Raw genomic sequence first — 12,141 nt, 5'->3', positions numbered from 1 at the left:
GCCTTAGGTCCGCCATAAATTGGAAAAGACTTAAAGGCACACAACACACAAACCTATAACAGGTTTTCTTGGCGAGTTTTCTTCCAAGAAGGTTTGCTACCATGGCCTTGCTCCGAGGCTGAGATAGTGCGACTCTTAAACCACAACACCATGCTGTTTCTCCTAGGGTTTTCTTGGATAGATTTGTTCAGAGAGGGGATTACCATGGCTTTCCTCTGAGCCTGAGAGAGAGAGAGAGTGCCTTGCTCATTGTCACCCAGAGGGTTTCCATAGCTGAATGCAGATTTGAACCCAGGTCTCCAGAACGCTAGTCCAATGCTCAAACCACTACGCCACACTGGCTGTATCAAGTAGGTATAATATACAAGGAGAGACACTCCAAGATCCAAAGCCATTCAGAGGCTTAAATCTCATCACCAGAAGCCAGGCTCAATCCAGAATTTGGAAATGTTCCTTTTGGGGGGATGAAAGCTCCCATAGTCATGGCTAGAGTGGGGATTCTGGGAAGTGTAGTCTAAAAAAGGAGCTTTTCTTAGCTCTGCCGTGCCTTGGCTCAATTTTGGGGATTCCCTCTGTTTTCCGAGTGCCTCTCTTCACCCATGAGGACTAGAAACTGTGGAAAGAAAAAGGCATGGAGAATACAACAATGGACGTGTGGAATTGCAGCATGGTGTGCCCACAGTCCTTTATGCGTGTGCTCTTTCAACATGACCCATCTTTTAAAAAAATAAAAACAAAATGGAGCAACTTTATCTCAGGCTTATCTCTGGAAAGGGAGAACAAGCGCAGGGCGGAAGAGGGAGAAATGCTCAGATTTGCATAGCTGGAGCCAAGGTGCCTCTTAACCCTTCTCTAGGCCGGCCAAAAACATTTGCATATCTGCAGCTTCGTCCAAAACAATCCACTCGAGGAGGTCTGAACTTTCACCCTTGTGTTTTTACTTCCTTTTCACATATCACTGCTTTTCTTGCTTGTTGGGTTCTGTCTTCCTTGTCTTTCCTGGATGTCCCAACCTCCTTTTCCTTCATTGCACACAACTGATCCAGCAGCAGATTTGCTCTCCGTCCCTCTATTGAGGCCTTCTTTGGACTTGAATCTTCATGCGCATGAATGTCAGAACCATTATAGATCCAAACCACGTCCAGGGCTTGGCAGAGTTGCTTGGAAAATCACAAGATCCCGTAGGATACAACGCTGACAGTTAAAGTGGAGTCATAGCCCTATAACTGTGCAGTATGGAAGGACCTCAGGATGGGTGTGAGGGTCTGGAAACATCTCAGAAAGGTTGCTATTTTCCAACCACTGCTTCCAGAACCCAGCCAGCCTTTTCACTGGGATCCTGGGGGCCGTATTGCAGAAAAGCAACTTCATTAACTTTCTGTGTCTTGGTTTTAATGTGATCCCAGGAGTGCTGGAAGATGGAGACCATTGGGGTGGGTTAATTTCTTCTTCTTGTCGCCAGACAAAGGAATTTAAAAATGAGTTCACTCCAGTCCAGTGCAGTCCAGTCCTCCCTGCTTTCTGAGTGCTTCTCTTTTCCCCCCCACACAAGCCCAACTTATGGGTTGCTGCCGCGATAAAAAGTATATCTGTTCCCAGCTAAATGGGGCCTTTATGCGACTCGGCAGCAGGATCCAAAAGAGCTCGGGGTCACCCAGCCCACGTCCCTTTTGCACGGTGGCATGATAGTCTGTTCTGAGGCCAGAGGGGACCAAGCGAAGCGGCGATAGAGAGGGACTCTGGAAGGAATGAATGCATGAATGGCCGTCTGTTCATCCGAGTCCCCTGCCAGGAGTGAGATTGCAAAGCAAAACCACTCACTTGAAACCAAGGGCTTCTCTTTGTACTTGAAGGCAAGGGAAGATCATTCAGTTATGGACCAGAACATTTTGGAAGCTAGATCATTCCTGGGCAGAATAGTGTCTCCTCTCTCGCGTCCCCAATATAGAAAGTTAAAATGGCTGTTTATAAATTCATAAATCCAGACAGACAGCCACTATAATATAAAGTGATTCTAGTTTCATATCCTCCAGCTGTCCTGGTTTGGCAGAGGCAATCCCGATTACTCCTCTGCCGTATCACTTTTTCTATCTGCCTTTAAAATGTCCCTGTTTCATTCTCCTCCCGCTTTCGTCCTCAGCTTAACTTCCATTGCTGCAAACCGAGTTCAAAGTGCCAAAGTCATTTGTGCTCAGTTGTGGGAGTCCAAAACGGCCTAAATAACCCTAAGGGAGCCAGATCCTGTCTGATGTTGGAAGCTAAGCAGCATCAGACCTAGTTAGTCCTTGGATGGGAGACCGTCAACAAATACCATAAGTGCTGTCGGCTCTATTTCAGAGGAAGGAACTGGCAAAAACACCTTTGGGGGTTCCTTACCTAAGAAAACCCTACAAAATTCACAGGGTTGCCATGAGTTGACAGGCAACTTGGTGGCACATAGACACACACAGTGTCCAGAATACGAGAAATGTTCCCAAGCTCAATAAGAAACTAGACTTCCTAGGCCTCCGGCCAGGAAGGCTTTGATAACTGGCGCGCTCTTCTTGAAAATACCACTACTAATAATAATTGGGCTTTTTTAAAAAATACAATTTTACAGGGTTCCTTGGGGAGCGGCCGGACGCTTTAATTAAAACTTCCTTTCCTTTCAATAATCCCGAGAGAGTGAGGAAGAAAAGAGAAAGCCAGTGTCCCATAAATCTGCCTGGTTCATTTAAATGGGAAGGGAAATTTGGAGACGTTGTGGGTCTCCCGGGTGCGCTTAAACGTTGGCAAGCCGCAGTCTCGTATTTTTGTGAAGCGTGGAATGGAAAAGCGGGGCGTACGTGTTGCCTTTTGGCAGCGTCGGGTTGTGCGTCTCCGTCACTTAGCCCTGTGGTTTCTGATTTACTCTGTTCTGAGATGCACACAGTTTTTGTTTTTTAAATAAAGAGAGAGTGTGGGTCAAGGTTTCTGGGGAAGAACATGTGCTCGAAAGTCTTAACCACAAGATGGGACAGCTGTGATGGATTTTGCAACAAGCTGCATATGGTTTTCTTTTTAAAAACATTTGCATGTCGAGAAGCCAGACGCCTTAAGAGGGTGTGTTTGTGCAGTGGGTTGTGGTGCCGGTTTGCGGGTTGGTTACCCACCCCCCAAGCCCTATTCTGTATTTGGAAGGAAGGCTGTTGCTAAATATTGATTGATAGATTGATTGATTGGATTTATTTCCCACCTTTCTCCCAAAATTTTATGAATCAGAATTTGCACCCTTGTTGTTTTCTCTTATGATGGTGTTCTCCAGCAACCCAGAGCTGAAGAAAGTTCCTTTGCTTTTGGAGTGTGACTCCCAGCTATGCTTGTGGGTTTCTGGGAGTCTCAGAGCAAAAGAATAAGGAACTTTTCCAAGACCCATGACCTGGCATCTTCCAGTTGTAGACCATGAAGCCTTCCTGAACCCCTCCGTACTGAAGAAATACCAGGCAGTCTCCAATACTTAGGCAAGGTTGCAGATTAGATGGTGGCCTCCCAGCACCAGCGTTTCTTGATTACATAGATGATCTAGATCCATTTCAATCTGGTTTCAGGCCTAGCTATGCGCCAAGATAGCTTTGGTCACTGGGAGAAGCGATCCAGAATTTGACGAAAAGAAGGAAAGCATCACATCCACAATTTCCTTTCCTCTCTCCCTGTTTGATTAACAATAGTCAGGCTTTATTTTTCCCCTCCTTTGGGCTCATTCATTCACTCTTTCTCTCCCTCCTTTCCTTTCTTGCAGCATCAGCGAAAGCTTTCTCACCGTCAAAGGGGCTGCCCTTTTCCTGCCACGTGGAAATGGTTCCTCGACCCCCAGGATCAGCCACCGGCGGAATAAACATGCAGGTAGGTAGGCTCCCTCTGATCTTGGAAACTAAGCGAGGTCAGCCCTGGTTAGTCCTTGCATGGGAGGTTAACTGAGCCAAGTATTGACAGATGCTTCTATGTGGAGGGAGATAGCTTGAGGTGTAAGCCCAGAATCCATTACTTGACCCCATACCTTCTCTCTTCCAGGGGATCTCCAGCAACACTTGCAAGCCATGTTCATGCTGCTCCGTCCAGAAGACAACATCCGCCTGGTAAGCACTCCTTTCACTCGTCCCTTTGGAACCAGGCATCACCTGATCTTCCATTTTCCTTTAGCTTTCTGCTTTTCTTGGTGCAGAGTTGGGGAGCATTGACTTGCAGCCTCCCACTAGCAGAAGCAATGCATTATACACGGATAGTTATTTTGGGCCCTTTTGCTCCTTTGGAACGAAGGGTGCCACGGACCAGGACGATGGGTCTGCTTTGTGCCATGCTAAATTTGAAGTGCCGGGGGTCACACAGCGGGCACCCTTTTGATCACCCGTTCAGGCCGGCACTGAGCCAGCCCCAGCGGCCGGTTGGCAGAGCTGTACTGGCATCCCACTTTCCCTCATGTGCCTCTGAGTAGTGTGTCAAATCTGTAAAACAGACGGACATTGTTTTTGTCAGGCTGGATCGCTGGGTTGATCAATTAGATAAGGGGCGGGGGAACCTTTGGCTTTCCAGATGTTTTGGACTTCAGTACCTATCAGCCTGGCCCAGCTTGCCCATGGGAAAGGACTGTAGGAGGTTCTGGCCCAAGACATTCAACAACACACACGCGCGTTTGAGGCAAGGAAGAACTCAACTCATACTTAAATTGTGAGATGAAGACTTGGATGGCTTTGAGGGGGGGTTAGATAAGTTTGCAGAGGGAAGGATGGTCAATGACTACCAGTTAGGATGTCTGTACATCACCACACAGATACCCATAAATATCAGTTCCTGCCAAGGATAAAACAGAAGATTACAGCTGCCTTCAGGACCTGTGTGAGGGTTTCCCATTGGGACAACTGTTGCCCACTCTTGTTTTCTAAATGTTAAACTAGGTAGGTCTTCTGTCTGAACCAGCATAATATAGTAAGCTGGAGGAATGACTGAACCCTTTATCTCTGGTATCTCTTGCCACTCTGTCCAGTTTACATTTTTAAATCCCTCTCCTTGGCTCTAGCGGAAGTCGGTTGCCAGTTCCAGAACTAACATATTTTCCCTTCTGAGTTCTGGAAATGTAGTACTCTGAAGACACCAGATCCTGTCTGAGCTTGGAAACTCAGCAGGGTTTTAAATGAGAGACTAGCAAGGAATACCAGCGGCTGTCAGCTATATTCCAAGGGAAGGCCGTGTCAAACCATAAAACCTGTCCCATAAAATTCCAGGGGGCACCAGACACTAACATACTGCAGATTGTGTATCCCATATCCAGAAATCCAAAAGCCAAAATACTACGAAAGGGGGGGAAATAGGATTGCATTGGGTGCATCACAAAAGTGATTTGGTGCATCGCAAAAGACACGAGCAGAAGAGAACCTGTATTGAAGGCTGCTAGACACATGGAAGTCATAGCAGCCAATATTTGAAGGAAGCAGGCAAGGAGTGTTAACCTTTCCCAGGGCTCCATCGTATCGCCGGCCCTCCTTCCTAGGTGTATCCTAAAGCCTCTCCCTCTTTGGAAAGCGGGGTTTGGGACGGCTGTACTCTCAAAGAGCCCAAGTCAGAACATCAGAAGGGAATAATTCCCACCATTCCTAGAAGTTTTCTCTCTCACTCTCAAGCCTTCCTTCTCTCGCCAAATCCCATTTGGGTGTCTGGAGGCCAGGCAGTCCCCTTTTGGCTCCAAGTTTGTTGGTGATCCTATGTCAAAACCAGCCTGCTAATTAATTATTGCTGCCCAAATTGGTTTAGCAAAGCAAATTAGATTACTGCTAATCCCCCTGCTGCCAGACTCCAGGCGTCTGGAGAACTAGCAGCAAGTTGATGTTTGTGTGTCTCTGTGTGTGGGTTTGCACATGGACTACACCATTTTTGCATCCTCTGGTTTCATAGCGAGACGTCCCACTAGTTGCTGGTCTGTAGATGTAATTGTGCCACACCGAGAGCCCCGCAAGATCGCCAAAAAGTCCTATCCTAGACCAACCTTTGAGAAGACAAATGGGTTGCTCATTACCAACTGAAATGGGGCAGCATTGCCTATGGTTGCAGGATAGAGAAGCAGTTCCCGCTTGGCATGGAATCATCTTCCTCTGGTGGGCTCCCATTGCTGAGTTTTTTCACCAGTTTTTATTTCCCTTCATGTTATTTCTAATAACCATGCTAGGCAGTGCTAGAGATCTTATTTCAAGCACTAACATCCCAGGAACAAATCTGGCAGGGTCGCCCAGAAAGAGGGTTAGGTATGCGTCCACAACAGGCTAATGTTTTGTCCCTGTGGCTTGTGCCCACGTCGGCTTCCTTTGGGGGCATCTCCAGGCCATACAGGGCAAGTTCCTCTTAGTTTCCCGCAAACTGCTTTCGCTCTGTGACGCCGGTTTCCTGGCACACTGCATCAGCTGTTACACATCTTGCCAGCCTGGCATCAGAAGATGGGCAGGCGGGTGTTCCCCTGGCATATATAGCCACTTCAGGTTGCTGAGTTAGCTACCCGAACCAGACCAGCTATTCTGAGTCACCGACTGGGATAGAAAAGGAGAAGAAAGTGAGCTTCCTCCATCTGTCTGCGTCTTCTTTCATGCGGCTGCTTTCCCTCCAAAAACTTCCTTCTCTCCTAGTGACCCGCTTTAGCTTCTTGCCAGCCTTCCATTTTTCAGATAAGGAGAGCTTCCCCTGTTGATTTGGCTCATCTTTAGATGAAGGAGGGAGCAGCAATTTCACCTGCAGAGCTGTCTCTCCCAAGTTGTGTTGGACTACAAGTCCCAGAATCCCTCATCCAGCACAGGAAGGGATTCTCGAAGCTACAGTCCATCATTTCTGCAGCAAGGGGTGCCAGGTCAGAGAAGGCTGCCATCAAATTTGCAACATATAGGTCCCACACATATGATTGAACTCAAGCTCCCAGAATCCATCACTGTACTAGTTGGGGGTTTCTGGGACATCCAGCAGGCACCAACTTGGGAAAAGCTGCTGCAGATCATTAATTCCCAGCTTCTAGGGTTGGCACATTGGGTCATACCCAAACATCCTGCCCATGATGGGTAAAGTGTTCAGGGAGGTGACATTTTACACCCTCTTGGGATTTGAAGCCAGAAAAGAAACGGAAGCTTGCCCTCGCTGTAGTTGCTAAAGCATCTTTACCCTTTCCTTTTTTCTCTTCCTTCTAGGCTGTAAGACTGGAAAGCACGTTCCAGAACCGCACCCGGTACATGGTGGTGGTCTCCACCAACGGTCGGCAAGACACCGAGGAAAGCATCGTCCTGGGAATGGATTTCTCTTCCAATGACAGGTACATTACCCTTGGAGAGACAGCATCAATCGGGGGCGTGATGTTCGGGGAGGACATGGGAGAAGGCCTTCTTGGTGGCTGCTCCCAGACTCTGGGAATCCCAGCTAAGCTGACAGTCCCTTCCCTGGTCTCCTTCCCCTGCAGGTAAAGGCCAATTTATTTCAACAGTCATTCGGCCATGTGGAAGTGTCTCACTGGGATGCAGGGGCTTCCTTTTTATCATTTTATTATGGTTTTAAATGATTTTACAGGGTACATTATTTAATTGCATTTTACCTTTCTTACTACCAGTTTTTAATCCATATAGCAACAAATCCCAGGCGCCATAGGCTCTGTTTCAGAGGAAGGAACTTGGAAAACTACCTCTGAGGATTCCTGGCCTAAGGGAAAAAGAACCAAGCAAATTCATAGGGTCCCCATAAGTTGACAGGCAACTTGAAGGAACAGATAGACACACCGTTGTTGTTGTTGCCTTGGTCCTATTTAGGAGAAAAGCAATTAAATAACTCAATAAAACTTTGTGTGCAGAAGGTAAACTCTCTCCACCCTCCATTCCCAAAACAGCTTTGCTTTCCTCCTGAACTGGATTCTAAATGGACCCAAGCTGCATTAAAATCTTTCCAGTCTCTGTCTGATCATCCTTGAACCTTTTAAATTCGGGGGTGGGCAAAACATAACCCTCCAGATGAGACTGCAGCTCCCATCGGGCCTAGCCAGGAAAGGCAAGGGTGAGGAATGCTGGGCGTTGACTTCCCATGATGTCTCGGGATGTGTAGTGTCCTTGCCTCTGTTTTAAACTGTCACACTCGATTTCAGCCTAGATTTCCCCTCCCGCTCAGCTTTCCGCAGCTCTCTCAGACAGCAAATCTCTCTCCTTATGGAGATCCGCTAAATGTTTGCAAACTCGATTTAGCCTTGTTGCTGGGGGCCTTAAAGAATCGCATCCCTAAAAATATCTCCCAGTCCCCTGAGAGGCTTTTCGGAGGTGTCCTCTTTGTCCCTCCCTTCCCCACTCTTCTTTCCATGAGCTCATCTTGTTGGCCAGGCATGGAGGTCTTTGCCCGGCCCTCTTATCCTTTACGCTCATGTTGTGTGTCTTGTTACCAGTTCAACACGCCCTTGGTACCTTGGGGAGCAATGGTGTATATTAAAGAAATAGATGCTACATTTAAGATGTTAAAAATTCTCCTCTCTTGTCTTTGCAGCAGTGTGTGCACGATGGGCTTGGTCTTGCCGCTCTGGAGCGATGCCCTCATTCACCTGGATGGCGATGGGTAAGAGCAGGGTCGAAATGGGAATCCTCCATTTAGGTCACAGAGCCACAATCCTCCAGGAGAGAGCTGCTCTGCAGGGAGAATACCTTTCTCTAGGATGGTGCACACTCTTTGAGCTTGAGTTTGGGAAAGTTACTTTTTTTGGACCGCAAAAGCACTCACTCTGCTGGCCAGGAGATCATAGGCATTGTGGTGTCCCCTTCTCCCCCCCACAAAAAAGCAGGTAACTTTCCCAAGCTCAGGGCAGACCAGAGCTCAAAGTTTCAGCTCAGCTTTCTTTAGGATTGGGACTCTGGGACGCAAGTAGTTGTGGGGTGAAGTTGCCCCTGTTCTTATTCCTTGATTCCTCTTTTCAATCTTGCTGGGGAACTTGGCTCTTCTTGTGCCCCATCTCTGTGGCAGTCTGCCAGTGCCAGCTCAGGGCTGTTGGCCCAGATTCTGCCCCTTCCTCCAAACACATTTAAGTGTCCATTTCCCACTTCTGTGCTTGGCCCTGTGGGAGTAACGCTCACTTGTTCTTGACTGGTATGTGATCGACAGACTCTGTGCCTTAAGTCCTTTAGTCTCAACTCTTTCGCTACTTAAGATGGTACCTTTTTTTTAATCTTTAAAGGGGCTTCAGCGTCTCCACCGACAACAGGATCCACATCTTCAAGCCGGTGTCCGTGCAGGCCATGTGGTAAGAGGACCCTACCTTCTCTCTTCTCCTTTGTTTTGGTTTCATTTGCAGCTTTCTAAAACAAAAGAGAGAAGGGAGACATGTCAGATCAGACTCCAAGGTCTCTCTGGTCTAGTATTCTGATACCAAGGCTGTGGCCTTCCCAGTTTCTGTGGGCCAAGTGCCTGGTATTCAGAGCAAGCTTCAATAAGTGTGTGCATCTTTTTCAATGGGGGGACATTTTGGGGACTGAAAGGCCCTGGAGGCTGGATTACAACACGGTCACATCTGCTACCTAAATGGTCAGGGATGCTACACAGTGCCATGTCCTCAGTTTGTGACGTGTCAGCTCATGTATTTCCACTCACAGGTTGTGTCACACACCGGTTATGTCTCGACCGGGCTCGTCTCCCTTCTCCTTTTTTAGGAGGCCGTTCGTTTCATTCACAGACCGGAGTGACTCACAGATCCCTTTTCGCTCTTGTCGAAATGTGCCACCCTGCTAGGTTTGAAATGCAGGAGCAGAATTCTTTGTAACCTGGATTCCTTAGATCACAGCCCAGGTTAGAACTGCAGCCCAAAAATAGGAAGAGCCAAGCCCCCTTTTCAAGTTCTTAGAAAGCATCTCCAAAACCTATTGCTAAAGAACCACCTTCCTTGGTGGACTTCAGCACTTCAGGCGGCCGGCTTGAGTGCGGATTTCTGAAACGCCGTTTCCCAGGAAGGGTGCGGCTCACGACACACTTGGCCTTGGATGTCGCACGGTGGTGCTTTCGGTGTTTACACGCTGCTTTTGTGGAGGCATTCCCCAAAAGCCAACAAGGAAATCCTCAGTGATAATAGGAATCGTTTGTGCACATTGCTACGTTTGTTAAAAAGTTAGTTTTATAAAGCAGTTGCAATCCATAGTGTAAAAGTTTCGTTCTGAAAAAGGGGAAATTGGTATGCAAATTCATTTTTAAAGAAATAGATAATTTGCTCGTTCCTTATTTAACTATCTCAGTGTGTGATGAAGGCTTATGTACAGACCTTAAAACAGCACCAGACAGCATTAAAAGTACCAAAAGGTTGTTTTCTAATAGGACTGGCTTAGGTGGAGTGTCTGAGCGGAAATGTCACAGGCATGTGAAAATAAATGGTAAAGCAAAATAAGCTGCTAAACCTGGGAATGTTGCTTTATGGGGGAGCTCCACCTCTGCATGGTGACAAGGATTCTGGAAGGTGCTGGGGGGAAAGATCATGTTTCCAGCCACTACTAAGACATATAGGCCTTCTGAGTCATTTATGACATGCTCCTGCAAATCTGAAACAGGCCACCAAGGTGTCTCTTCTTCTTTCTCCTTCTCCCCCATATTATTTTCCGGGGGGGTCTCAGGTCCGCTCTTCAGAGTCTCCACAAGGCGTGCGAAGTGGCCCGGATCCACAACTACTACCCGGGCAGCCTCTTCCTCACCTGGGTCAGCTACTACGAGAGCCACATCAACTCAGACCAGTCTTCCGTCAATGAATGGAACGCCATGCAAGATGTCCAGTCCCACCGGCCCGATTCGCCAACCCTCTTCACGGATGTGTAAGTCCATCGGGGAGTGTTTGCCCCAACATCTTGACCAGATCACCTTGTATGGTCAGTTTTTCTTTTTCTTTTTTCCATCCTTCCTTTTTGTGATACCTTCCCTTCCTTCCTTTCAAAGAAGCATTTCACTTTGGCTACTGGGCCAGCAGGCCCACTTCGGTATTGTTCTGCCATGATGTTTTGGGAAGAGAGCATAATGGAAGCGAGAGAGAGAAGGGGCAAAGAAAAGAAAGTAACGGACTGGCTGACCCCAGGAGCAGCGTAGCGTGCCACCGTCCTTCCTGATTAGCCCCGGCTATTTTTGCAGCTGCTGATAAGGCCGGAGAGGGTGTCTGGAATGCACCCACGGGTGATGGCAGGGGCCAGCTGTCGCCGTATAAGGAGACCTGGAGCCTCTTACTTTTCCCAGGGAAAGTACACGGCAGCGGTTGGCCACCCTGACAGCGACATCCTCCACTCCAAAGTCATTGGCAAAGTCTGCTTGGTGCCCAGGGACAGCAGGAGAGGCATTCTGTCAAAGAGGGGAGCGAGTGGCTAGTGGTTACGGTTCCACATGTCTGTGGAGCTCACTGGATGATCTTTGTCTCGCATTTGCCTTCCTCTTTCTCTCTACCTTACAGGGTGGATGTTGAGGATGAAAATGGGAAGAGAACCCTTAGAATACTTTGGGATTAAATATAGTGAGCCAGTGAGGAGGAGGAGTTTTAGTATTGGACTACAACTCTGGAGGCCAGGGTTTGATTCCCAGCTCAGCCATGAAACCCACTGGGTGACCTTTGGCAAGTTGTTCTCTCTCAGTATCGCAAGATGGCAATGGCAATCCTCCTCTGAACAAATCTTACCCAAAAAAAACCCGTGATAGGTTCACCTTAGGGTTGCTATAAGTCAAAAATGACTTGAAAGTACACAACACACACACGGGGGAGTAAACATAACCGACAAATATAATTGGAGCCATGGTTACAGAATGTGTGTCTACAGTCAATACCCCACCACCCTGATTTCCACACTTCTGTGCATGTGGATTCCCCCCCTTAATGTGATAGAGTCTTGGGGCACTGAGAGTGTCAGCCCATGTGTTCCCCATCTTGGTTGGTGGGGACACAACTTTCCAAGGTGGAACATTGGGACATCCAGCCTTCTCCCAACAGGGATATGTCCTCCTAGAAGCATTAGGCCACAAAAGTCCCAACTTCCACAGAACCTTGCTGCCTGGGTGATGGGAGTTGTAGTCCATCATGCTTAGAGGGTGCCTTCTTATCGTGGAAGGTTGAATGATGGGGATTGGATGTTGCAAACAGCAGGGGCCACAGCCGGAAGAGTAAGGCGAACGATATAG

The 12,141-nt window shown here is 47.9% G+C and overlaps 1 protein-coding gene across 2 annotated transcripts in view; it reads left to right on the top strand.

Moving 5' to 3' along the window:
* The window catches only part of SSH2 (slingshot protein phosphatase 2), a 62,688-nt gene that overhangs the window by 39,485 nt on the left and 11,062 nt on the right, over window positions 1-12,141 (top strand). For both annotated transcript variants that reach the window (XM_042442302.1, XM_042442303.1), the window contains 6 exons: window positions 3,758-3,861; window positions 4,030-4,094; window positions 7,176-7,297; window positions 8,503-8,571; window positions 9,185-9,250; window positions 10,605-10,799. In XM_042442302.1, coding sequence (XP_042298236.1) covers window positions 3,758-3,861; window positions 4,030-4,094; window positions 7,176-7,297; window positions 8,503-8,571; window positions 9,185-9,250; window positions 10,605-10,799 — 621 coding nt within the window. The remainder of the gene's footprint in view (window positions 1-3,757; window positions 3,862-4,029; window positions 4,095-7,175; window positions 7,298-8,502; window positions 8,572-9,184; window positions 9,251-10,604; window positions 10,800-12,141) is intronic.

Source organism: Sceloporus undulatus, chromosome 11 (assembly GCF_019175285.1).
Source record: "Sceloporus undulatus isolate JIND9_A2432 ecotype Alabama chromosome 11, SceUnd_v1.1, whole genome shotgun sequence".
NCBI classification, from domain to species: domain Eukaryota; kingdom Metazoa; phylum Chordata; class Lepidosauria; order Squamata; family Phrynosomatidae; genus Sceloporus; species Sceloporus undulatus.
Note: the sequence above shows the minus strand (reverse complement) of the source record. Positions and strands in the feature narration are given on the sequence as shown.